Consider the following 24,898-nt stretch of genomic DNA (forward strand, 5'->3'; position numbering starts at 1 on the left):
CCCGCCGTCTCGGATATTCAGGATCCAGGGGACAAGGATAACGGCATGGATGAGGGCTCTCACCGTACTGGATCAGCGTCGTTTGGTGACCTACGTAACAGCTGCAGTTTGTAAGTGGTGAAAATAAGACAGCTGAAAATGAGGTCTTAACTCGCCTTTACAAGCTGATGGCTGAACTGAGCAAAGCAACCTGGAGTCTTAAATGTGTTTCTAGTCTCTGCTCCGCTTCTCATCCTTGAGGACTTGACAGCTGTGTGGCACCATAGGTGATAGCTTGGATAAATAAATACGACGTGTGAAGTGATTTTATTTAACCTCCAAGGTTAAATAAAGTTCAAGGTGGAGCCCTAGAGGATACCTGTCAATATGGCCTTAGTTGTGACTGTTTTCAAGAATATGGACTTTGTGGCTGATTTATTTCCTTTAAACATGCCTTATGCATACTTTCCAGAATCAGCTACAGGGTTGGCCTTGAAAAAGCAACCTCTTTATGTCTGGGAGAACTTGGTTATGTTTGCACAACAGGTTGAAAAGATTAACATCTGAAATGGATTCTGTATTTGCCTGTTTACTTTCATGACAGTGCGGAAGATACGGACTTCACAAACCATAGTGAGAATCTTACAAAATTCACATTTTGTAAAGGCGGTGATGTCTTTGTGTGATTGTTGCTGCCTTTGTGGAGGTGCTGATTCTGGAAAATTCCAAACTGAAATAAGCTGCAGCTACCAGACTAAACTGATGCTGTCAGAAGAAGCCTGCCCTGGGACGACGGGGAGTGGGTGGGATGGGGGGGTGTAGTCTGTTGGGTGTTTGCCTTCCGCTGGGGTCATGATCCCAAGGTGCTGGGATTGAGTCCCACATTGGGCTCCTTCCTCGGTGGGGGGCCTGCTACTCCCTCTGTGTGCTGCACACCCTGCTTGTGCGCGCTCTCTCTCAAATGAATAAATAAAAATCTTTGGGGGAAAAAAAAGAAAAAGAAGCCTGCCCTGCCTCTCGCTGACGTGAACAGGAAGCAGAAACAAGTCCTCCCTCCCTCCTGGTGCCAGCAAGCCTCCCTCTAGCGCCTCCTACTGGCCGACAGAACCAAACCCACAGCCAGTTGCCAAAGGAGATATGCAGTTTTTGGTGTCTGGGCTCAGCGCCAACATCACATAGAGAGTTTAGAAAGGTGGGGCTGAGACCCAGAAAGAAGAGCCTAATGATAGCATTTGGATTTAAAAGTGTCTGACATGAGTTCTCCCCTCTCCTTCCTTCCTTCTTTTTTTTTTAACTTTATTTATTTATTTAAATAATGTCTACACCCCCTTGAGCTCATGATGCTGAGATCAAGAGTCACGTGCTCACATGCTCTTCCAACTGAGCCATCCCGGTGCCCCCTCCTTTCTTTCTCATTTCTAGTCCCACTTTCTCCCTCCAAAGAGGATTTGACTTGGTCTGCAACAAAGGCACATACTAAATAGGACATTTAAAGAAAAAAGCTTAAAATAGATAAAGATCAAGCACCACTCAGAGCACTGTTTTCGAAACTTTGTATGGCAACCAAAGTGGAAATATATCTTGTATTATGACTGGACATTTATGCACATGACTGAAAAAAGTTTCATGAAGCAATACTCGCTAAGCATAATGGACTCTGATATTTTTGATTCTATTTTATTTAGTTTTTTAGAAATCTGACAAGCCACTGAACTGGTTTCATCAATGACAGAGGTTGCAAGCTACTGTTTGAAAACCACTGATATAGAGGAAGGGGAGAGCCAAAGTTTTATAATCACACATAACATTTAGGGCCCATTTCCATATCAAAAAGTACTTTTCACACACTTTTGTTTTATTTAACTTTCACACTTTTGTTTTATTTAACTCTCACAGCAATCCTGTGACGTGGGTATTTCTCCCAATTTACTAATGAGAAGAAAGACCTAAAGATACTAAGTCTGTGCCACGCAGTTCAAAGAGTAAGGAATGGTGAATGGAGAACTAGAAGCCATTTTTTTCTGACCTTGAAAATCTCCACCTTTGTCAATATGCTATGCTAGCATGAGAGATGTAGTTGAGCTCTAATTGACCACTAGTTTTAAGATAGAGCTTTCTGGTAGACTAGGCAAACAAGGAGTTGTGTGCTGCTCGTTGTCTGATGAAAGCAAGCGCACGAATTTACCTGAACAAACTTCCTTCTCGAATTAAATCCAAGGACCCCATACTTGGACTATGTATAATAATAAATATTGTTTTCACCCGTGGTTTTTGCAGAAAACACCAAACTATAATGACGATTTTTATATAGATTCTTGGTAACAGTGGTAGAGACTGCTAGCTGTCTCTAGTATCCATTCTACCCTTCCTCCTTTAATGTTCTCCTCTCCCATTTTTAATTAGACAAAGGCCATCCAGAATAAAGACTGCGTTTTCCAGCCTGCTGTGCCCGTAGGTTCTCATTTAACTAAGTCTTGTTAATCAAGTGTCGGTGAGAGTGGTGTGACTTCCTTGAAGTGTCATTAAAGTACAGGGAACTGTATGCATTTTCTATTGCTGTAATAACAAATCGGCACACATTTAACAGCTAAAAACAACTCAGATTTATTATCTTCCAGTTTCCATAGGTCAAAAGCCCCCTTTGGCTCATCATGTGTCTCCAATCCAGGGTTCACATGGTCAAAATCAAGTTGCAGGCCAAAGCTTTTCTAGGAAGGCTCTGGGAACAATTCATGTTCTCGGCAGAATGCAGGCCCTATGGGTGTAGGACTGAGGTCCCCATTTCCTTGCCAACTATCACCCAGGGGCACCTCTTCCACTCCTGGAGGCCCTTCTCCAGTACTTGTACCTGGGTCCCTACACCCCAGACCCAGCAATGGCACATCAAATCCTCTCACACTTGGAATCTCTCTGACTCCCTTCTGCTGCATCTCTTGGATTGTAGCTAGAGAAAGTTCTCTGTTTTTTGGGGCTTATATGATCAGATTGGGCCTATCTACATCTGTAAAATCCCTTTTGCCCTGTAACAGAACATATTCACAGGTTCAAGGGATTGCAGAGTGGACATCTTTCAGTGATCAATATTCCATCTACCACAAAGGCTTACCTTTCTTCCTTGTTTCTTCCCTCCTGCTGCTTAGAAAGTGGGTGTCATAGCTGGGACAGTGAAGTGAGGGCCATAATTTAGGGGTAGCAGAAAGAGAGGCCAAAGTAGCCTGAGTCCCAGACAATTCTGGAGCAATATTCCAGTCCTGAACTACCTATCTCCAGACTTCCATGTAGGAGAGAAAATAACCTCACTCTTCAGTTACTGCTATTTGTGGTTTCTATTAGTCACTGCTAGACATAGCCAATACATTAACATCTAAGGAAATGACTTATTAAGGTGGTCCTGGGACAATCACCTATTCCCTGGGGGCCTTGCGACCCCTGAATAAATTTCACTTCGAAGAATTAAAAAAAATTTTTTTAAAGTAATCTCTACACCCACCATGGAGCTCGAACACACAACACTGAGATCAAGAGTAGTATGACCGACTGAGCCAGCCAGGTGTGCCTGAGCAAAGTTCACTTTTGTAAAGAAACTTTGGTCATAAGACTATGCCTAAGATAGTTACACATGTGTGCCTTACATACAAAGCTGGTTGAATTTGGGCATCAGTGCTGTTTGAAGTATCATTTCAGTGTGGCTGGCTTTTGCTTCTGTTTTATAGAAGTGTTGGCTTGTTTTTGCTCCAGCCTGGTCAGCCCAAACACTCTCCTGTGAAGAGTGGGGACAAGACTTAGCTACCCCACCAGAGGGAAGATCTAGGGCCTCAGGGAAAAGAGGCACCTCTAGTTTGTGTCACTGTTGTCTCCTCTGGGGTCCACTGTCCCTGCCCTAGCAGGACAAGAAAGACCCCAGCTTCTGGAAGAACTTCTGGAAGCTTCTGGAAGAATACATGCTGCATAAAGGACCCCACCCACCAGTGTATGTTCTCTTCACATACGGTTGTTTGTTTAACCCTCAGGACAATCGAATGAGATGGTATTATCCCTAATTCACAGGAGAGTAGCTGAGCTCAAATGGGATTAAGTTATTTGCCCTATTTCAGAAAGGTAGTAAATAGTGGGGGTAGAACTAGAAGTTAAACTCTGCCAGGGTACTGAGAAACAGCACTTTTAATCTCTGTATTTGTCCATTGAACCTTTGCTTTCTCCGCCATTGGATCCGAGGACAAAAGCCCCCATGAAAGTTGGCTTGTGTTTTTCCAAAGTCTGTTGTCTTTGTGAGAGGCCCACTCATCCAGAGGAGAAATAATCTACTTTACTATGCTTCTGGCTTAGAAAATTAGTCTTCAACATTATATAAAAATAAGCCACGCATTTATTAATTGCAATAAATTCAATTATCTAGTATTTTCAACCAAAAAAATCTTGGAGACTATTTTTTACATTTTATTGGGTTTCCAGAGCTACTCAAGTGGAAATATCTCCATGTAATATATCAATTTCAAATTGGCAGTATTTTCAGACATCTCTAGAAGTGTGAAGCTTCTGGATTTTTAAAAAAAGATTTTACTTATTTGAGAGAGAGAGAGAGAGAGAATGAGTAGGGGAAGGGCAGAGGGCGAGGAAGAAGCAGACTCCCTGCTGAGCATGGAACTGGATCCCAGGACTCTGAGATCATGACCTGAGCCAAAGTCAGAGGTCAGAGGCTTAACCAACTGAGCCACGCAGGTGCCCCAAAGCTTCTGGATTTTTTAGAGGATGTATAAATAGGAGAAATAATTTTTCAAACTCTCAGTCCTTGGAAACGACTAATTGAGAATTCAGGAAAATAAGAGAATTTGTTCAAATGATATTTACTCACAGCAAAAATATTGTAATGATTTTTACATGTGTAATTATCACTTGAAGTAGAGTTCTGTGTATTCTATATTGCAAGCAAGAATTTTGAATGCATGCTGATGATATAACATATATTTAAGGTCTCCATATATTCTATGTTTAGGGAAAGACTCCAAGCACTTCAACTTGAAGTCGAATTATAAAATATCACTTAAGGTTTGAGAAATCTATCTTTTCAAAAGCCGTGGCATTTCATTTATAGAGAAAAATAATTTTCATTTAAAAGAGGAATAAAATTTTATTATGCCCATTCTATCTCATGATATATAAATACAGCATATTTTAATATAGGAACTGGCATTGACAGGTTATCAGTAGGTAGCCCAGAAGAACCACTACAGCCAGCCACTTTCACTCTTAAAACAGTTATTGGTAGTAGAACTTGACCTCTGCTTCCTACCCAAAGTTACCTGTGGGTCATTTCCCACGGCTCAAGCTGTCCACACGTAGCAATTTCCTGAAGGCTGGCAGCCAGCTAAGAGGCTATGTATCACTCCCAGTTAGTTCCTCTGCAGGGAGACCTTCCTGCTTCCTGTTGCCCTGCCTCAGTTTCCCATATTTATTGCCCTCACATCTAGTTTGCCAGAATGGGTTTGAGAAAAATTTGATTCAGTGTCAACCCAGAATTTCCCTCTTCTGACCCTTCTAACTACTTGATTTTCAGGAGGGTTTCTAGATGATGCTGTTGAAGTATGAAAAGACCTTAGTTGTGAAATTTTTTCTTAGAAAGAAAACAAGATTAATTCCTAAGCATTCATGCCATACTTTAGCAATCATTCAGCTTCCATCATAGTCCCATGTTGTGTACAGACAGCTTTTCCTGCCTTCAGACATTGTGTCAACACAAAGAATTGAGACCTGAGCGGACCGTTTTCAACAACAGCAATGTCATCAGACACTTGGAAGATAGCTGTGCTAGGCAGAAAAGATGAGTATATGGGAGGGCGTCTCTGGTCCTCAGATACACACCGATCATTGTCACCCTTGAAACCCACTTGAGACGCACCCTGAACATCGGCACGCAAACATACATAGACATACCCAGACAGGCAAAGATAGGGAGACTTACTCTAAGACACACACCACATGTACATAGACACAAAGATCTAGAGAGAAAGAAAAGAGGGGAGCGAGAATGAGGGAATGGGAATGTAAGAACGGGAAGATTTCATCAACTTGAAAGGACCCTGCAATGCTTCGATTTCATTCGAACTTAAATGCATTGAACTGAATTTGTGGAAGAGGAGATGGAGAGGGTGACAGCGCTAGACCAAGGGGGCCAAAATTAATTTGGGAAACCAAAACAGCCCTTGTGGTTCGAAAGGAGAAATCTGGGGAACCTCAGTGGACTCCTGTTTATTCATGTAAATTCACCGATAATTAATCCAATCTCCATGACTGCAGAGACCATCAGAAGAAGTGGTGATCCGATTTTTTAAAACGGGGCGCTTCCAGACAAGCACGTGTATAAGGTCCAGAGGTGCTCAGCACAGAGTAAGAGCCCAATAAATGTTGCTGGATGCATTCGGGCACCAGTCCCGGACTGAAAGGTCCCAGCGAGTTACAGAGATCAAACCTGTTAAAAACTATAGGCCGATCATAAAATTCATCACCAACTTTCAGATGTTATTGCATGGTATGAATTTAGTTTTTAAGGTGAGAACTTCTTCGAGAGACTGTTAGCAAACCTACAGAAAGAACTACATCTCTCAAGAAAATGAGACTTTTGCTTGCAGTGCACTATACCTGGCACTGTGTGACTGCGGCACTATTCACAAGGAGTCCTATAGCTTAGGTCCCTGCTTGTTCAGCGGTGTGCTTTCCTGGGTTCTCCACCCCAGCTCCCACTCTCTCGGCGGCTTAGTGTGCGTGTGGTGAGGAACTCTGTGCCGAATTTTCCGAATCCCCAGGACCCTGCCGCAGAAATAGGCGCGCGCGCAGGGAGCGCTCATCTCGGCTCCACCAGCGCGCAGCGGCGCTCCACCAACCTCCGGTCGTAGATTCCGGAGGCGCGGGGCATGGCAGGCTTGTGGCTCCAGCCTGGATGATCATCCGGGTTGGCCTGGCGTGGAGGTGCGGGCGGAAGCTCCTGGGCTCGTCTGAGCGGGAACAGAGCCCCCGCGGTCCCGTGATCTTGGAGCGCACTTGCCGGACCCGCGCGCAGTTGCGCGGAGAACTGCGTACCGCGTTCCCGGAGCCCTGCTCATCTTCCCCGCCGGGAACACTTTCCCCGAGAGCTTTCAAAGGCTACCGGTGTCTGTTCTTTCCTGGAGAGGAGCACGCGCAACCTGAAGATCAGAGGGATGCCGACAGCCCTACAGGAGAGGCAGGTATGAGAGTCACCTGAGGAGTTCTAGGACCTGGAGATCCCTTGATTGGCAGAAAGAGGCCCTTCTCAAGGCCCCTCGGGCTGTTTGGTTTTGTATTGTTTCTGGGCTCCTGGGAGATCCCAACTTTACTGGCCTCCGGGCTCCGCAGACTAGGCTAGGCTCTTTGTGCGTGGGTTTGGGCTTGGGGCTCCAAGTGCCCCCGCCACTCGGACTCAAGGTTCGCTTGCATTTGGCCGAGGGTGGCCACGCAGAGTTGGAGATTCACGCGTCGTGCCCCACGCGGGTCTCCCTATGGGGCCCAACCTAGCCCTTTAGCCAAGAGGGGTCTGGACAAAGTCCTCCGCCGAGTTTCCACCGATCCGATGGCGCACCAAGTGGGCTCTCCCTACCGGGGAGCTCGTCCTTCGTTCTTCCTTTCTTCCAGGCCCATCTGGCTAGCTGGGCTGCGCTCTTCGCTGCCTCCCTGCGCCTCCCTGGAGGGCTGGCCTTTACTGGCAACATCACCTCACCCCTGCCACTGCCACCATGCTCACCCCCTACCGCGCGTACTGGCAACGAGTCGGCAGGCTCCGTAACAAACACTTCAAAGACATCATCCCATTTTATCCCACTATGAGCCCATTTTATGGAAGAGGAAAGATAATTAAATGATTAGCTCAAGACTACGCTGGATTTTCTGGATTTCATGCCTTGCGCGCGGGGACTTGAAAGCCGGAGCTCTTCTCCGTGGGAGGCACGGTTCTTGCGGCCGGTGGCGGAGTCGCGGTGAGCTGCGGAACTGGCTTTCAGCGAAGCTTAGGGATCCCGCGCCCGGTGCTGGGCAGTTGGAGACCACACGCCTGGCCCGGAGTCAGCACCTGCGCCCTCGGCCACGCAAGCCCGCCCCTGGTTGCTCACACTTCTCTTTGGGTTGTTGAACCCTCCAGCCCGCGCGGAGAGGCCACGGTGCAGTCGGGGTAGCGCGCGAGATGGGGGCGGGAGTCTCGGAGAGATGGAGGCTGGTTTGCTCTGGAGCCCTGGAAGCCTCCGAGGACAAGTCTCCGCGCCTCCACCAACTGAGTGGCTGAGCTTCAGCCAGTCCTCTCCACCCAGCATCAGCTTTTGTTCGGGTAAAATGGGGACAGTTTCACTTACCTGGTGAAGGTTGCTGTGGGAAATCAAAAGAGTTTATTTATGAAGAAGGCAGTCATAAAACTAGTAAATGCTAACGATCACTGGTTATATGGTTATATGAACAAGTCACATCAACAGCGACAGAGTGGGGATTTGTCAAAGGAGAGGGGTTTTAGGGCTGGCAGGAGACCTGGTGAATCTCTGCAGTAGCCGCTCAGGGCTTGCTTCGGAAAGGAATGATGGTCAGAAAACAATGTGGAAGGATTACTATTTCTAGATAGTGAATTAAACACTTTACACACATTCTTTGGTTTAAATCTCACAACTCTTCGATGTAGTATTTACTTCCACTTTACAGATGGGAAAATTGAGGCTCAGAGAAGTTGAATAATTTTATCAAGGTCATGGGTCAGTATTTGAGGGACGGGGGTGTGAAGGCAGATTTGCTAGATTCCAGAGCCCAGGCATGTGTGGAGAAGCTGCAGGGCAAGGTCACAGTCTCCCCAGTGAGGCGCCTCACTGATGAGAAAGTTCCCCTTTCTGATCCATGGACCCTCCTTTACTTCAGAGGGGCCTTATGACTCAATTTCTTTCTCTCAAAAAACAAAAACAACAATACAAAACAAAAGCAAAACCAACAACAAAACAAAAACAAGCCCTGCTGTCCCTTTGCAAAGAAAACAGCAGTGACCCTTGGGAGTGAGCCAATGGCCCGCAAGGGTGGGAGCGCTAGCAGTGGAGGGAGGAGCAGGTGGCCCCAGAGATCGGAAGCCCACTAGTCTGGGCCCAGTTTGCCCCTAATACAAGACACTGATGGCCTTGGGGCTCCAGGAGGGGAGACTCATCCAAAGCAACACTTCCTTTAGAAGAACCACTCAGAAAGCCTTTGCCCCAGACCTCTGTTTTGGGAGGAATGAGGATACCTGGCCAAGGCCTTGACCAGCTGGCCCATTTTCCTGGCTGCAGCAGGGCCAGCAGGATGGGCTGCTGGCAGGATGGGCTGCTCCTGGCTCTGTGCCATTTGGAACCAGCCAGTGGCATTTAGAATCCCCATGCTTCTGGGCTATATTGCCTGAAAAATTCATCTTCAGCAGTGAGTCAAGTTAAAAGCGAAGCAAAACAACAACAACAACAAAAAAAAAAAAACAAAAAATGAAAATCCACCAACCTCAAACCCAAATGTGGTATTTCTTAATTGCCCCCTCTTCTCTGGTTAGTACCAAACAAATAAATGATGCTTTAATTTTTTAAAATGAAATGGAATCATTGCATGGCAAGAAAATCTGATACAAAGCCAGGGAAATCAGTTTGCATCTCTTTTCTATGTTATTCATATTTATTAATTGTTTTCCACAAACACCACCCAAACACAAGGCCCGGACCCTGAAACAAGCAACTGACTTGGAAACTACAGACCTGGTTGTAAAGAACTGTTAGGTAATTTTAAAACTTTAAATAAAAATAAGCAGTTTTCAAACTTCCCAACCATGTACGTTTTCATCATTTCTAAAGATGTGGGAATCACACTGTCTCTGGGAATAGTTTCCAAGGCGGGTCAGGCCATGTTGCTCACCTTTCATACAGTCTCTCCTGCCCTGAGATTAGGCACTAAATCCACATCCTAAATAGAAAGCTCCAAATAGCTTCAGTTTAGTGATGGCTCGGGGGCCATCTTTTCCCCCCAAATCCCTTGCTCTAGACCCATCTCCCCTTGCCGTCTCTCCAAGTGTTGGACAAACTGAATGTGCAGGGACTCTGGCACTGCCTTTATATCCCAGCCCTGCTGCTGCCTGGCCACACTTGCAAGACGTCCTCTTCTTTGGAGAAAAGAGATGCAGATCGAAGGATGTGAGCTGGTGAAGTACATGGCTATACTAAAAAGGGTTGTAAAAAGGAAGAGGAAAACACAGGGAGGAGGAGGCAGAGGAGGAATTATTCTATTCCATGGGCATCAATTTCACTAGGTCTTTGGATCCTTAGAAGTTTCCTTTCAATTATTTCTAAGCGTTAAGGCAGAAGCCTGAGTAAAGTTGGCTCTGTTTCAGGTCAGATTAAGGCGCTCTGTCCAGCTTGCCTGCAATGTGTTGGGGAGCATTCCAGCTTGTATTTTCTGTTGTCTTTTGAAGAGCTGGCTTCTCTAAAGAGGTCCATGGTTCTGGAGTGCTAGGACCCACACAGCAGCAGCAGATGTCTCCAATCCAACAATATCACCAGAAGAGGCCCCAGATATTACAGAAAACCTCTCTTCTCCTTTCAGAAGGTCTGCCAGTTGTCTCCCCAAGGCGCCCCAGTTGGCACAGGTGCCTGAGAACTCGAGTTCTCCCCTTCCGTCTGGGGTGGCCTCCGCAGTTCCTGACCCCTTGAACGGCCAGGGATGGTTGTCCACACCCAGGGTCCGACACTGCTCCCCCCTTCTTTACCAGTGGTTGAAGCCGCCTGGCCAGGAGGAGCCCCCATCTCTCACCGGGGTTCCTGCTGTCGCAGGGGCGCGACACTGGAGGGCTGCGGCGATGCGCTAAGGCCGGGCGGCAGGCGTCCTTCTCGGGCAACCGCGGGAACAGCGGGCGGCACCGCACCACCGGGGGGCAGCGATGGCGGCAGCGCCAGCAGCTCCTCCCCCGAAGTCACCGCGCAGTCCTGCTCTGGTTCAGCATCCGCGCCACCCCCGGCTGCTGGCCCGCAGCTGCGCTTCTTGTCCTCCTCCTTTTTCCATTTCATGCGACGGTTTTGGAACCAGATCTTGATGTGTCTCTCTGTCAAGTTCAGCATGACGGCCAGCTCCACCCTGCGCGGCCTGGAGATGTATTTATTGAATAGGAACTCCTTCTCCAGCTCCAGCAGCTGCGCACGCGTGTAGGCAGTGCGGGTCCGTTTGTTTTCTTCTGGCTCTGCAACATAGGCGCCGCCTGTGGGCGACAGGGCACGTGAGTGTGGTCCCTCGATCCCTGGCTCCTCCTGCCCCACCCATGAAGCCCAACACTTCAGCCCCAATCCTGGGAGCCCTGGTCCTCCCAGGCTCTCCCACCACCCAGTGCAACCTCCTATCCCAGAGCTCGGTCTGGGCTCACGCAGCCCTTCTCTAGTAAAGGTCACCTTTTCTTGGGAGGTCAAAGCTGTGCCTGCTCTCAGGCTCTCTCTGTGAGCAGGCGGTGGGCTCTATCAACCAGTGGTTCTTCAGTGGGTTGATGGTGATTAAGATGCACACACAATAGATATCTAAACCTGCTTGATTCTACAAAGGCAACAGATGCCTTTAGTATAGGACTTTTTAAAAACTACAGCTTTCTGACCTTGACCCACAGTAAATGTTTCACATCACTACCCAGTGCACACGCAGACATAGAACTGACATAAAAAAATTTTAGTTAATACGCAACTGATAAATTATTGAACACTAAAAAAAATTCAGGACATAAAACCAACCTTTACCACATGACACTATCTAATAGGAAACTATTATTATTATTAATATATGTTAATAGTAAATAGCAAATATATAGTAAATAGTATATAGTAAATATATAAAAATATATTAATAGTAAACTATTGTTTACTATTTTTTTTTAAAAAAGGTCTTAACCCAGTTAACTGATTTCATGATCAACGTATAAGTGCAAACCTCATTGTGAAAAACCTTGAGCTAATATAAACCCTGAGCTTATGACATATATTGTTATATTTGACCATGTGTTATCTCTGTATAGTTATATTGTTGTAATCATCCCCAACTCAAAAGCTGGTAAATTCTCTCTAATTGTTTTAATCGCCGGATCCCTGCCCTGGAGAAGGGAAACTATTCTGGGTCCCGGAGGAAGGTCCCTGTCAGCCCTGGCCTCTGTGTCCTGGGCTCCAAATGCTGACAAAAGTGAGCGGGGAGCCTTGGGGGTCAGATTTCCACTGGGAGCGGAGAGCCCTATGGAGGATGGGGTAGTGGTGGAGTCAAAGGCTCAGGCGTTCCAGCTCCTAGCCCGGGTGGCAAGGAAGCAACCGCTGGCCCAGCAAATTACCGCTGCACACCTGCTGTTTGCCGCTCTGCTCCAGGTCTTGAGCTTTTTTCCTTTTTCTGCGTGTGGTGTTACCGACTGCACCCGAGGAAGACGCCTAAGTCCTAGGACAGAGTCTGGGATATTTTTGCTGTGACTCTTGGGAAGCTTTAGGGAATTGAAAAGCTAGTATGTATTTTGGTGGGAGGGTTTCCCCCCAGGCCAAAAGGTGGTGCCCAGAACCCAAGGCTGAGGCTTGGGCTAGAGTCAGCAGAGGAGGCCTGCTCCCTGGGGAGCACCTCCAGAGTCTTACACTTCTAAGCTTTCCTGGGCATGGGAGAGAAGCAATGCAGCCTTAAATGAACGTTGAAAAGGCCCTCCGAGGTTCTTAAATTCAATCCACAATCTCTCGAGGCTCTGGCCCTCTTCCGCGGGTGACACGGAGGCGCTGCCAGCGACTTCGGCAGGGTCCACCACCCCAGCTCAGGACAGGTTGGCAGGAGATGGAGGCCGTTGGTGGTGTTATGGAGAAGATGTCAAGAGTCCCCACGTCCGTGCCCTTCCCAAAGGCGCAGGGTGAGGCCGGTTTAGGGACAAGCCCGCCAGTGAGGCTGCTGCAGTTCATTTTTTAGGTCGACATTTTCAAAACTTCCCATAGTATTGTTGTTAGTATTCATATTGTGCTACAAATGAAAGCCCTTTGGTCACGTTACTCTCCTCAGGGGTTTGAAACCTCACTAGGAGTGGGCAGGGGAGTTCACAGACCCATAAAGCTCTGCTCCGCCGAGAGATTTCGGGGGAGGACCTCTAGGCCGCAGGAGAACCCTACGGGCAGCTTCCAGGAAAGGGGGTTGGTCCTTTCCGCCTGGCCTGAGCTTGTAGCGGGTCAGAGGGCTCTCTCTGCCTGACTCTCCAAGCCGAGGTTGTTACCCTTTCAGGGTTCCCCCATCCCGGGGCAAGGCCACCACTTTTCTATCGGATTTTACTGTTTGGATCCTTAGGTCCGCCTGAGCCCAAGCTTCACCAGAGCAGGGCTCACACCCTGCGGGTGGGGTGGGGAAGTTAGCCCGCTTCGGAACGTTTCATCGTTTTCATTTGGGGCTTCCCTGGAATGCCGGAAATACGCGTCCCCAGCCCCCACCCCGGGTGGAGGGACCTAGTCCCCCGCCTCCCAAGAATCCCGCATTTCCCAAGACTCCCCAGTCTCTGGCGGCGGCCTCGCGGGCTGCGTAAGTACGCGCAGGCGCCGGGCAGCGTCTGGCGCCCCCCTCGCCCTGGCCTGCGCGGTAGGTGGGGAAGACTGCAGCGGAGTTTGGCCCTGTCCTGACTCGGGACCCGGACCCGCCCGGTCCTCACACTCGGCCATCTCGAGAAAGTGAACTAGGGGGAGAGGCGAGCCCCGGGGACCCTGGGCGAGCCCGGACCCCGCAAAGCTCGCTGGACTGCGCCGGGGTCCGTGTCAGGCACCGGAGGCGGACAGAGCTCCGAGGACTCTGGGGTGGGGATGGGGGGCGGCAGACTGAGCCTCTTTCCCCCAACTTCCGACTACTGGAAGGAAAAGAAAAGTCAACTACGCGCCATGCAGGTGTGACCACAGGTGGCCGCGGCACGGAAGCGATAACATTGTGTAGCGGCCAGAACCCCCGGCCAGCTCCGGGCGGGAAGGGGCCTGCGGGCCCTCCGCGTCTCGGCTTCCAGGCTCCCAGGACGAACTTCTGTGACACGCCGGCGCCTAGGGCCGCGGGGAGCCAGTGCTCACGCCTCCCTGAAACGGCCGTGCAAGGAGGGCATCTTCTTCCTCAAACTTACTTGCTGGGAAGCAGCATGGGGGAGACCCCTTGGAACGTTTCTGTGTGTTCAAAAGTGAACTAGCATCGCAGACGCCTCTCCCAGCTGCTTGTCTCCCAGGCTGAGCAGCCAGGCCTCGATCTTGCGGTGAGTACCCCCCGCACCCCCAACCTCCCAATCCCGGGCCGCCTTTGCAAACTTGGGTGCAGTTTGTCTTCCCCGCTTTTCTGCATCCACTGAGTGCCTCCGACACTGTCTGTACTCCTCTATTGAAGCCTCCTGGATGGGCCCAGGGCCAGAGGGGGCCCGGGACTCCAAAGGCGCGCTCCGGCCCGGGCCCGGGAGCATCCCAGAACCCGGCTCGGCTTCCTTGACGCTCACTCCGTGGAGTCCTGGCCAGGGGGATCCCCCAGTGGAGGAGGATCCGGAGGGTCCGAAGCTTGGAGCTCAGCCAGGCTTTAGCTTTCTGGGGGTGCGCAAGCTGCTGGAGTTCAGTGTACAGGAGAGAAGGGTTTAAGCTCCAGGGAGGAGGAAAAGAAGCTCTAAATGGGACCAGAAAGGCACTTCTGTGCTGGATGGCTTAGTTGGCTCCCTCTGTAATTTAGTCCGACCCTGGGTTGTCCAAACGGGCTGGGAACGGGAACCGATAGAGGATCCTAGGGAGCGTTTGGAGGTAGGGGCAGCCGGTACGAGAGCGGGTGAGGACAAAGGGGGCGCAGAGCCAGGCTTACCTGCCCACTGGCCTTTCCACGCGTGAGCCTTGGTAGACTTCATCCACGGGAAAGGCAGCTGGACGCGACTGGGCTCCTCCAGGGCTCCTGGCTCAGCTCCATCCGGGAAGGGCCCGGCCGGCGGGTGTGGGAGCGCGAGCTGAGCTGGGAGGTGGTGGTGGAGGTGCGCCACCGCGGAGTCGTCGGCGAGGGGAGGCACCTCGTACGGGGAGATGTCCGGGGGGCTGCCCTGCTCCAGAGCGCCCAGGGTCCCCGGAAACGGGGGCGGCGGCGGCGGGGGCTGGCGGCCCATGTACAGGCACGCAGGCGGACTGGCGCTGAACTCTGGCGCCGGGCCGCGCTGGAACGCGCAGGGGTCCTTGTAAAGCTGCGTAGCTGCGTAGTACTGCTCGTCGCTGTTCATGGCTGCCGCCGGGTCTCGGACGCCAGGAGTGGGGAGCTGGGGCTGGGGAGTTGGAGCTGTGCAGCTCTCCCACTCCCGCCGCCACCCTTGCTCGCTTTGACAGCTCCGCTCAGCTCGCCGAGGGAACCCGCCGCCGGCGGGGACTGTCGGGCCGGCCGCCCCGCCATAGGCTCCGCTGTGCCCCACGTGGCTCAGCCTGGGGCCATTATTGGCCTGGCCGACTGCCTTAAGAAGCAAGGCCCAGGTACCCGAGAGCACCTGCATTTGTTTCAATTTTCTCTCTCAGCTGAGTTTACCGCACACACCTGTATGCGCAGCTGGCAGTGCTGTGTAAAGTGGAGCATTCGCGAAAATATTAAAATTTACATTCAATTATAGAAATATATTTTCATCATACTTTGATCTATTTTCCTTGTTTGGTAATGTACATAATACATTAGTCCATTAATATAATTTATAAATATACCTATGCCGAGGTTGTGTATTTAAACTTTTTTTTAACTGTTAGGGAATACGGTTAAAAAGGTTTACAGACCCGAGCTCTATAGGTCAGAAGCAGTTGGTCCTATTTTATTTATGAAATTTGTACACAACCACAATGACGTCAGTGAGCTAAGTACATGAAGATTCAGCATTCGTTGTATGTTTTTTTTATCTGTGGCTGTGCTGCGGGGACTTCTCGAGTGTGAACTGTAACTTCAGAATCGTTCACAGTGGCTTTTAGGTTTTTTAAACTGAAGGGCATTATTAATTTTGATTTCGGGAAACTGGGGTTCACTTGACCAACTCAGTGCAGTTTCCTAATGTGGCAGGGGAGGGGGGGAAGAAATAGCGTCACCTCTTGTGGCTGGGAGGGGGGGACGGGGCTGGCATGGGGTTTCCAGATCCGTAATGGCTTTTCCACAGATCCTGACACCCACCCGCAATCTGTCAGCTGGAGAACGCGTGCTTCAGCGTCGGACTGATAGAAGGTCGGTCCGAGAGAGGAGGGAAGTAGTTTAGAAAAGAATTAAAAGCGCTGCGTTTTTATGACAACTGACATTGTCAGTTGGGGCTTCCACTGCTTCGGAAACTTCTGGGTATTCTGGGGTCCGCACTTAGAGACGTTTTTTCCTACCGGACGATGCGGACAGACTATCTGCCGGTCGCGGTGGCACCCAAGCCCTGGCCTGGGCATGACCCACGCAGCTGATTCGTTTGCCCAGGGAGTTCTGGGTGGCCTTGGACCAGTTCCTGCCAAAAGGACCACTTTCCTCGAACCAACATGGAGAAAAACTGGACACTTTTGCAGAAAAGCCTTGGCGAGAGGGAACGTGAACCACAAGGAACCACTAAGGGGAAATCACTGCAATCTAAGGGGAAATCACTGCAATCTGACTTTCCTAAACCACAGACCGCATCCAGCCCTTCACGAGGAAGATTCTAATATATTTTCTCCTTGTGAAAGTATGTGTTTTAAATGCATACGGTTTGAGTGCGCTACTCTGAAATACCCTTTTTCATTAAAAAGCAAAAGCAGTTGGGAATTTGGACTTCTCTGCAGATTCCTTGCCTTGTGCGATGCTGGTGCCGTCTCAGCATTTGCGTTTGGAAGAGTGCTGTGCACGAAGGGGTCCGCGCCTGGGTGGGGACGCGCGCAGCTCCCGGCCTTTTTTGGGCGGGCGCTCCAGACTGAGGGAAGCCGGTTAGGTGGGGGCGTTCCGGCGATTTCTTCAGGGAAAAGGGCCACCTGCGGTCCTAGGGGCCGGGGAGGAAAAGGCAGTGGGACCCGCGCACCTAATCTCTGCGCGTTCTCGTCAATGAATCCATTGTTGGCGGCGGCCGCGGAGGACCAGACGCAATCACCGGGCCGCGAGTGACCGCATCGATCAGCAGGCAGGGCCGGAGGGGGGTTGCCCGGCCTCGGCGTGTTGACCCTCGGAGATAATCTGCCAAGTCGCCGCGGGTTGACTTGGCGACGCGGTTATGAGCGGGCTGCGAGCTCCGCTTGGGACAAAGATCGGCCACCTTCCTCCCCCCAACTCTTCCCTACTCCCCCTCCCCCCTTGGCAACTCCGCGCTCAGTCCCCAGACCCCCCCCTTTTCCTCCCCCGCTCCTCGCCTCGCCCGCCACCACCGACCCAGAGTGTTTATTTTGCACTTCTCGTCTAATTGCACATTTCTGTAAATTGGTCTCCATTTCGATGCTTCATTTGCTCGCATTTAATATTTTTGCTCGGCCCTGCAGAAAGAAAAGAGGCGCTCAGCAGAAAGCAAATCCGTCTATTGCGCTCTTTGGCGAAAAACCGGGAGCCCGGGTCTGAACAAAAACGTGGGGGAAGGGGAGGGGGTGCTGAAGGTGTTCCACGGAGGCCCGTTCTCACTTTCACAATTAGCATTTTCTGCTGGCCACTACTTAAACAAGTGACCCAGGAAACAGAGGGCAAACAGCCATTGATTACGGTGGGACAAGGCTAACAGGATTTTTGGATTGGTTAATTATAACGTATTCCCATATAGAAAACGCACCCCGCACAACCTTCCACTGAGCAAGAGCGTGTATTGTATTTCTTCTGTGGATATAGCTCGTGGTATCATAAAATCGCCAAGTCCATTACAGGTGAAATGCGTTTCCGCTCTGAATCCCCGCTGACGCCTGCGCCCCTTTCGCCTCCCACAGGCCCAGGAGCGATACCGAGCCATTAGGCGAGCGCCTTCCCGAGCCATTTAACAGCAGCTCTTATGGATAAATAAACAAAAAAGGCTGTAAACCAATTATAGTGTGGACAGTGAAAAAGTCGTTTATTAGCAGGACGTCCTGATAGCTCTCGCAGATACTGGAGGTCCTTGCTTACCCTCTTCCCCCTTTCCCTTCTGGAGACACAGTTTGTGCCCTGGAGAACACAGGTTACCTTGTTCTTGGTCAGGACCTGAGTCTTCCAAGCATGCCAAAGGCTGAATTTGACTTGATGATAAGAATTTTTAAGCCACTGTATTCCACTACCAAGGGGGAAAAATAATAGATGAACCTCACTTAACTCCAAAGATGTGTTTATAGTGAATTTGTGTGGAATTTAATTTATTAGATCATATTTGTTTTTATAATTAACCTGCTGTTAAAAATAAAAATTAAACTATATCTTGAGTGGAAACGCTAAAGCAAACAATGTGCTGTATTTAATGAGAATCCTCTCTCCGTAATTTACTTTGAATTTTTGTACATGAGCCTTTTCTTCAGAGGGCACTTTTGCTGGCTTTTATTCCCCCAGCGTGAATTCTTCTTCCCTCCCTCAGCTCCAGGATTTGAGTCTGGTACCTAGGTCTGAGAGAGCCAAAGGTAACTTGTTCAGAAAAACTTCACACTTTGAATCAAAGGCTTTCCACACATTCACGGGACAAACCAGCAAAAGTCGAGAGTTGAAATTATTTTCAGAAAATCCAGCACCATCCCCCATTGTGTAGATGCAGCCTAAAAAAGTAAATTAATTGGACAGTTGTCTTGTCCGCTACCTCGCTGGCTCTCTTTAGTATGAGAGAGGAGTGGAAGGGGCGGTAGGTCAGACTCTGTGCACCCCAGGACTGTGTGCTGCCCAGTAGCCCACACTGCTCAGTGCTTTCTCCCAGGAGTAGGACTGGCAGACACCAGCCCTTTCCTCCCGTTTTTGTTTAATCCTTCTGAGGCCCTTAGTTTACTTTGCAGCTGAAAGGAAAAGTGTGAAAGGAAGTTGGCATTCCAAAGCGACTAAGGCCCCCTGCTTGCTCTTCCCCCAGCATCCCCCATGACCTGCCCTTGCAGTTCCCATCCCTTTGGCTTGCTTTCCCCAGGTTCCCATCTCTGCCCTATCATCCAAAGGTGCAATTTCCCGAAACCCCAGCCCTGGCCATCCCTTTCTCTTCTTCGTCGTGGATAACCAGCTTCTTACTTCCATTGAAATTCCCCCCCCCCTTTTTTTTTGCCCTCCACCCCCCTCCTATCACTGTTTCCTGTGACTAATCCTTTGTTCTCCTGTGAACCTTTCCTTACCTCCAAGAACCCAAAGGAGGCTTGACCCACCTTTCCTGGTCATTCCAGCTGCCTTCTCGAACCATCCCATATTTCACATGGTTTATTATTAGTTGGCAGGCCAAATATTTTCAATAATATTTCTCGATTAAACAGCTATGTAGCCCTCTATATGTGCATGTCTGCGATCTCACTGAGGGACAGAAACTCAGTAGAAGAACTGTGTTCTGGCTTCGGTGTAGCATGGAAAACTCTTTGGAGCTGCATATACCCATCTTCCAAATCTGCTCCTGCCCCGCACAAGCTGTGTGTCCCTGGCAAGTTATGTAACTCTGCTAAGCCCCTCTGTCCTTATTTGTAAAATGGAAACAATAGTACTGCCCCAGCAAGTACACCCATTGTAGATAGTTATGATAGCAGCAAACACAGAGCCAGGCACTGTTTCAAGTATTTCACATTTGTTAATCCTCACTAAAATCCCGTGAGGAGGTACTGTTATTCCTCTTTTGCTGTGCAGTACACTGAGGCATAAAGATGTTAAGTAACTTGCCCGGAATCACACAGCCTAGATTCATGCTGAGGAGGTCTGGTTTTAGCTGTGACCCTATACTGTCTTGCTGTGTAGTAGACAATGAAGAAATATTTTTTTATTGTGTGAGAATTCAATTAGACAAAATGTCTAATGTTCCTGGCTCTCCACAGGCACTGAACAAATGGTCAGCTCTTCTTTCCCCCCTCCAGCATTACTTTTAATGCATCTATTAAGTATTTAATGATTGATCATTATTGCATCTAAAAGAATTGCAGAGCTCTTACCACAAGTCCATGTTTAAGGGCATTGCCAGGCAGGTACACCTGGAAAGGTATATTCAGAAACACCGTGTCTTTTAAGGGAATGGGCCCCAAAGTGGGGCTCTTCTTTAAGTGGGTAGAGGAGGTGGGGAGCACTGGATGGCACTTGCTCCTGCCAGCCCTTCACACACCACAGAGAGAGAGAATCAGGTGTGAGGGAGATACAGGGGCTTCATCTTTATATCCAGGAAAGCCCTGCACAGAAGACTTGAAGGGGGTGAACTAACCACAGCTGAATATGCTGTTCCTATCCCAGTAGATGTGGAATCCAGCGTCAAGACAGCGTCTTATAGCCAGAGGCCACTCCCCCACTGTATTTTCCATGGTTCTTCCATTTCCAGGTTGGAGACAAAACTATTATCATAAACTCAGAGGAAACCCTCAAGTGGCTTGGGAAGGAAGGCAGCAGTTCCAGTGTCTGGGTTGGAGCAGTCCTGGAATCCTGCTCCATTCCTGTTTCTCCAGATAAGGAAGGTGGTCGTGTGCAACCCCGGTCTTCTTTGTAAGGATCCAGAAGCGCCCCTGTCAAAGTGATTCCTCTGCATGTGCCCTGAATGTAAGACCCATAGAAAAGTGTTAAAATTAGGAATCTGTGGGGATTAAAGTGGAGGAGTCAGCTTCTACGTAAGGCGCAATCATTCCCTCTCCTGCAGTAACGTAAGTAAAGGCAGATTGTTTGACTGTGGTCTCAAATTCATTGAATTTTCCTATTAGTAATTCTCCCTCTGGTAGATATGTCTTATCAGGGTATTGTGCAGAGAGAAGCTGTATTTGAATAAACTTATTTTGTGTATTTTCTCCACTCACATATCGTAACACATTTACCTTTAAGCAAATCCCACAAAGGTACAGATTTCTACTAACCAATGAAATAACAGAGATTCCTAGGGTAGTGTTTCTGAAAGTGTGATTCATGAGCCATGTGTATTAAAATCACTGGGATGCTTACAGAATGTAAGTAGCCTACTCTCAGACCTACTGAATAGCCATATGTGGGGTGTGGTGGGACTTCAGAATCTGCACTTTCAACACACCCAAGGTCATTCTTAAGCACGCAATGAATTGAGAACAACAACAACAACAACAGGAAACAAACACTTGAGCTATAATTTGTTTGATACACGGAGACTCATAGACGCTCTCAAAGAACAAACGTTCTTTAAGCATGGACATTCAAATAAAAATACACCTCTCTATGTCATAAGGTTGTTGTGAGGTTTAAATAGAGGAAACATATGGAAAAATGCCCAAGTCCATGCAGAAAAGCGTGTTATTTGAATCTCGACACGGGCAAACCACATATAAATCCTGGACATTTTCAGGTTTTTCTTTCTGTCTTACACACCCATTTTTGCTTTACGTGACTGAAGATTGAGAAAGGTTCAGCCTGATCCTACTTTATTATTGCGCCTCTCCCACTGAGCTCTTTGGAAACAGTGGGACTCTCCTTGGGATGTTAATGTGTGTGGCTCCACTCTGGGCTCAGCAAAGCTGAGCTGAGCTTTTCCAGCCACAGTAGCTAACACATAAGGGCAAATAAAGGGAGGCAATAAAACCAAAGCAAATTGATTCATCTCTAGGCAGTACCATTATAACTTGTGTCTTAATGCCATATTCTCTCTACACCGAACATGGCCAAATAGCTTCCTTTAAAGGTAAATGAATTTTATATAATTTGTGGCTAATTCCATTTAATTCTGCCCACATGAGCATGTGATAAGGGAATGTTAAACTGGTTGACAACAATGGGCTAAAAGGGGCATTCAGGAGGAGGCCAATATTTGATTTCCAAGTGCTCTGGCTCAACGCTGAGAAATCCAGATTACTATGAGTGTGTTGGTTTCTTGGTTATTTGCTTTCTGTGCTCCTAGCTCCTGAGTAAAGGGCAGTGAGAAAACACTAGGATCCCATCTGTCACAATGAGGCTAGTTACAACAAAAATAACGACTCCTTTTTATAAAATCATTCTTGGTCTGACAAACTCCCTTAGGACCGCAGGGAATCAGGAAGAGTAAAAATAATAGAATCAATAGCAACTTTGTTATCTAGTAACTTAAACAACCCTTGCCTGCTGGGATGGCAGAACAGGCTTTCTTATCTTGGAAACAGGAAAACTTTCTGGATAGTAAATTATTTTTTACAAAATGTTTCTAACTGGATTAGGTTTCTAGAGAAAGTGACTAAGGTAGGAACGATGCCAAATTCTAATCACTTACACACAATATTTTAAAACATGGGAAAGACTTTACGCTTTTAAATATAATATGTATTATTTCTTCTTTTTATTTAATAAAACATCAACTGTTGTACAATCATTGGAATACTGAAATGTACTCAATTAGAGAATTAGAAAATTAATTGGGAAATTCTCATTTAAATGTCTGGATCATCTGGACAAGTTGATTTTCGTTCCTATGTCAGGACTTGTCTACATCAGCCCTTGCCCCCTGCTGTGGTCTTCTGAGAGCTTCCATAATCCCCACTCAAGTCTTCAGTTAGGAAATGTTCTCGCTACTGAATGACCTATCTATCTGACAGCAGGGAGTGGGTCTGGTTTGATGTGGGTGTTCCATGTTGATTTCTTTGCCTGTAAATAGTGATGACTCAGCTCAAGAGTTATGAAAGGTATCTTGGTTTGGAGAGAACCATCTTTCCCACAGTGCAAGTGTTCATAACAGCAGCTAAGTAGATGGTCGACACACCACAGAGATGGTCCTGACCTGGTTCATTCAGATACTTGAAGGAAAAGGCGAAGCTGAGGGGCTCAAATTATCAAGTGAGTCTGTGTTACCAGAAGTTACCGCTTCCATTCACATCCAAGTTCATCTTTTGTATGCGGACGTTTTGGTACAGACATACTCATTTCAAATATCATTGTCCCTCTAACACCTTGTATACGATGTCCTTGAAGTCTGAACACAGACAACGCTGCATACATAATATCTTGTATTCCATGTATACGAGATAAAGTATTATCGATGTATTCCGGACTTCGCGGCCAGCCTCTGTAGAAACGGGCCTAATTTTTGTTAGTTTTCTTGCAGAAGAGGCCTGAGGTTTAATTTAGGGGAAGAAAACCTTTTCTCTTTTTACTAATGCTGTATTGTAAAACATAATCAATCAGTGTTGTCTGCTTCATTTACAAAGCAATTTATTAGACTCTGCCAACATGGTCACAGTCAAACCTTGACGTTTCCAAAAGTTGGAGTTAGAGATTGCTATGAATCCAGATAAACAGCACTGTTTTCTTACCTTCCCAGCAAATTTCGACAGGTGATAACAAAAAGGCAAACACAAGTCTCTAACCCCTAGCCTGCTGTTATCTGTCTCCCGGCCTGTAATTACACAGGATTTGGAGTTTTCTCAAGAGAGTGGAGTGACACTATTTACCTTTTTGTATTTATATGACCAGTAGCCAAACTTAAATATAATAACTAGGGAAATTTAGTCAAGAAAAGTACTGACTGGGAAAGAGTCAAGTTTTCTCTGTTTCTCCTGCTGTGTTTCCTCGTGAACCTCTTCCCTGCAAGTCCTGGGGGCATTTTTGAAAAGAATACTGGTCTTATTCCACCTACTATTTATAATATTCTAGGACTTTGTTGTTCTGATTATTGCTTGATATGAGGGGAGAAAAGAACTGAAGATGGTTTATGTACATTTGAGGTGAAAAAAATAATTGAACCAAGTTGAGTGGTGTTTCAACAGTTTTGTTTGTTTTCTTTTGGTAAAGGGTAGTGGGATGGTCTTGAGAAGTAGATAAGCACATGGCCTGGCCTGTTCCTCATTCCTCATCTAATCCATCTAATTCAAGCTTCCTTTCTTTAAAAAAAAAAAATTGTTCACCTTCTAAGAAGTCGCTAATAAGGACAATAGAAGTAACTAGCAACTTAGCACCAAATTTTGCACAAAACTCTCTTATCTGTCAAGTTACTAGATATTTCAAACGTTTCAACTCCTTTCTTTCATTGTCTCCATCCACAAGGAGTGCTGAAGCATGTCTTCAGTTTATATCACAGAGGCATTACAGTTCTTTCTCATTTGGTGCCTGGAATGGAAATATTCTACTATATAATGTAAACAAAGATTCTAAAGCCATAGTTCTGACTTTGCTGTTTTAGTCAAATAGCTCTTTCAGATTGTAGTGAATGCTATGAATCATTCCCCCAGAAAAATGTATGAATGTGTAAGGACACAAAATTCTGTAGCAGATTTTAGGAAATTCATATCCCTCTGCCTCCCTAGCCCATCCATGTCCATCTGTACCAGGCAAGGTTTACCTGGAGCCGATCTATGCCCAACTCAAGATTTTCACCTCTACTTCTAGATTTGGGTTTGCTAGTTCTGGAACTTTACAAAAGTTGCTTCTTTATAAATATTCACAATGATCGTTGTTTATTTGATAGGCTATTCATGCTATGTACAGAGGACTTACATACTGGATAATCATTGCTTAACTATCTGACTATACTCACCTACTCCACAAGGATAATAAACATAATGAGGTGGAATGGTGAGTTTGGAAGAGGTGAAATTATATTTCTAAGATTATGAGGAATTCACAGACTTAGGGATGTATGGAATTGTGACATTGATCTGTTGTCATTAATGGTAGCTTGGCTTAAGATCGCTCTTCTCTTACTCCTTTCAACAAACTCGTATTTAAATATCTGTTCTATGCCAGAAACTATGACAGGTTTTGAGGATATAACAAAATAAGACATGATCCCTACCCCAGAGGCCTTAGATTCTATTGGAGGGAAGGAAGCAAGCACAAAAATACACACAGCAAATAACTCCAGATGCCCTGAAAATGTGGCTTTTCTACCTCTTATTGGAAGCTCGTGACC

The 24,898-nt window shown here is 47.5% G+C and overlaps 1 protein-coding gene across 1 annotated transcript; it reads right to left on the reverse strand.

The window, feature by feature from the left end:
- Window positions 1-9,621: 9,621 nt before the first annotated feature.
- PDX1 (pancreatic and duodenal homeobox 1) lies at window positions 9,622-15,309 on the reverse strand. Its single transcript, XM_026492877.3, has 2 exons — window positions 14,815-15,309; window positions 9,622-11,218 (listed from the first exon to the last, which is right to left on the reverse strand). Exons 1-2 carry the CDS (start codon window positions 15,215-15,217, stop codon window positions 10,773-10,775), a joined length of 849 nt encoding a protein of 282 aa, XP_026348662.1. The 5' UTR covers window positions 15,218-15,309; the 3' UTR covers window positions 9,622-10,772.
- Between the last annotated feature and the right edge of the window lie 9,589 nt (window positions 15,310-24,898).

The sequence above is a fragment of the Ursus arctos genome, unplaced genomic scaffold (assembly GCF_023065955.2).
Source record: "Ursus arctos isolate Adak ecotype North America unplaced genomic scaffold, UrsArc2.0 scaffold_10, whole genome shotgun sequence".
Lineage (NCBI taxonomy): Eukaryota > Metazoa > Chordata > Mammalia > Carnivora > Ursidae > Ursus > Ursus arctos.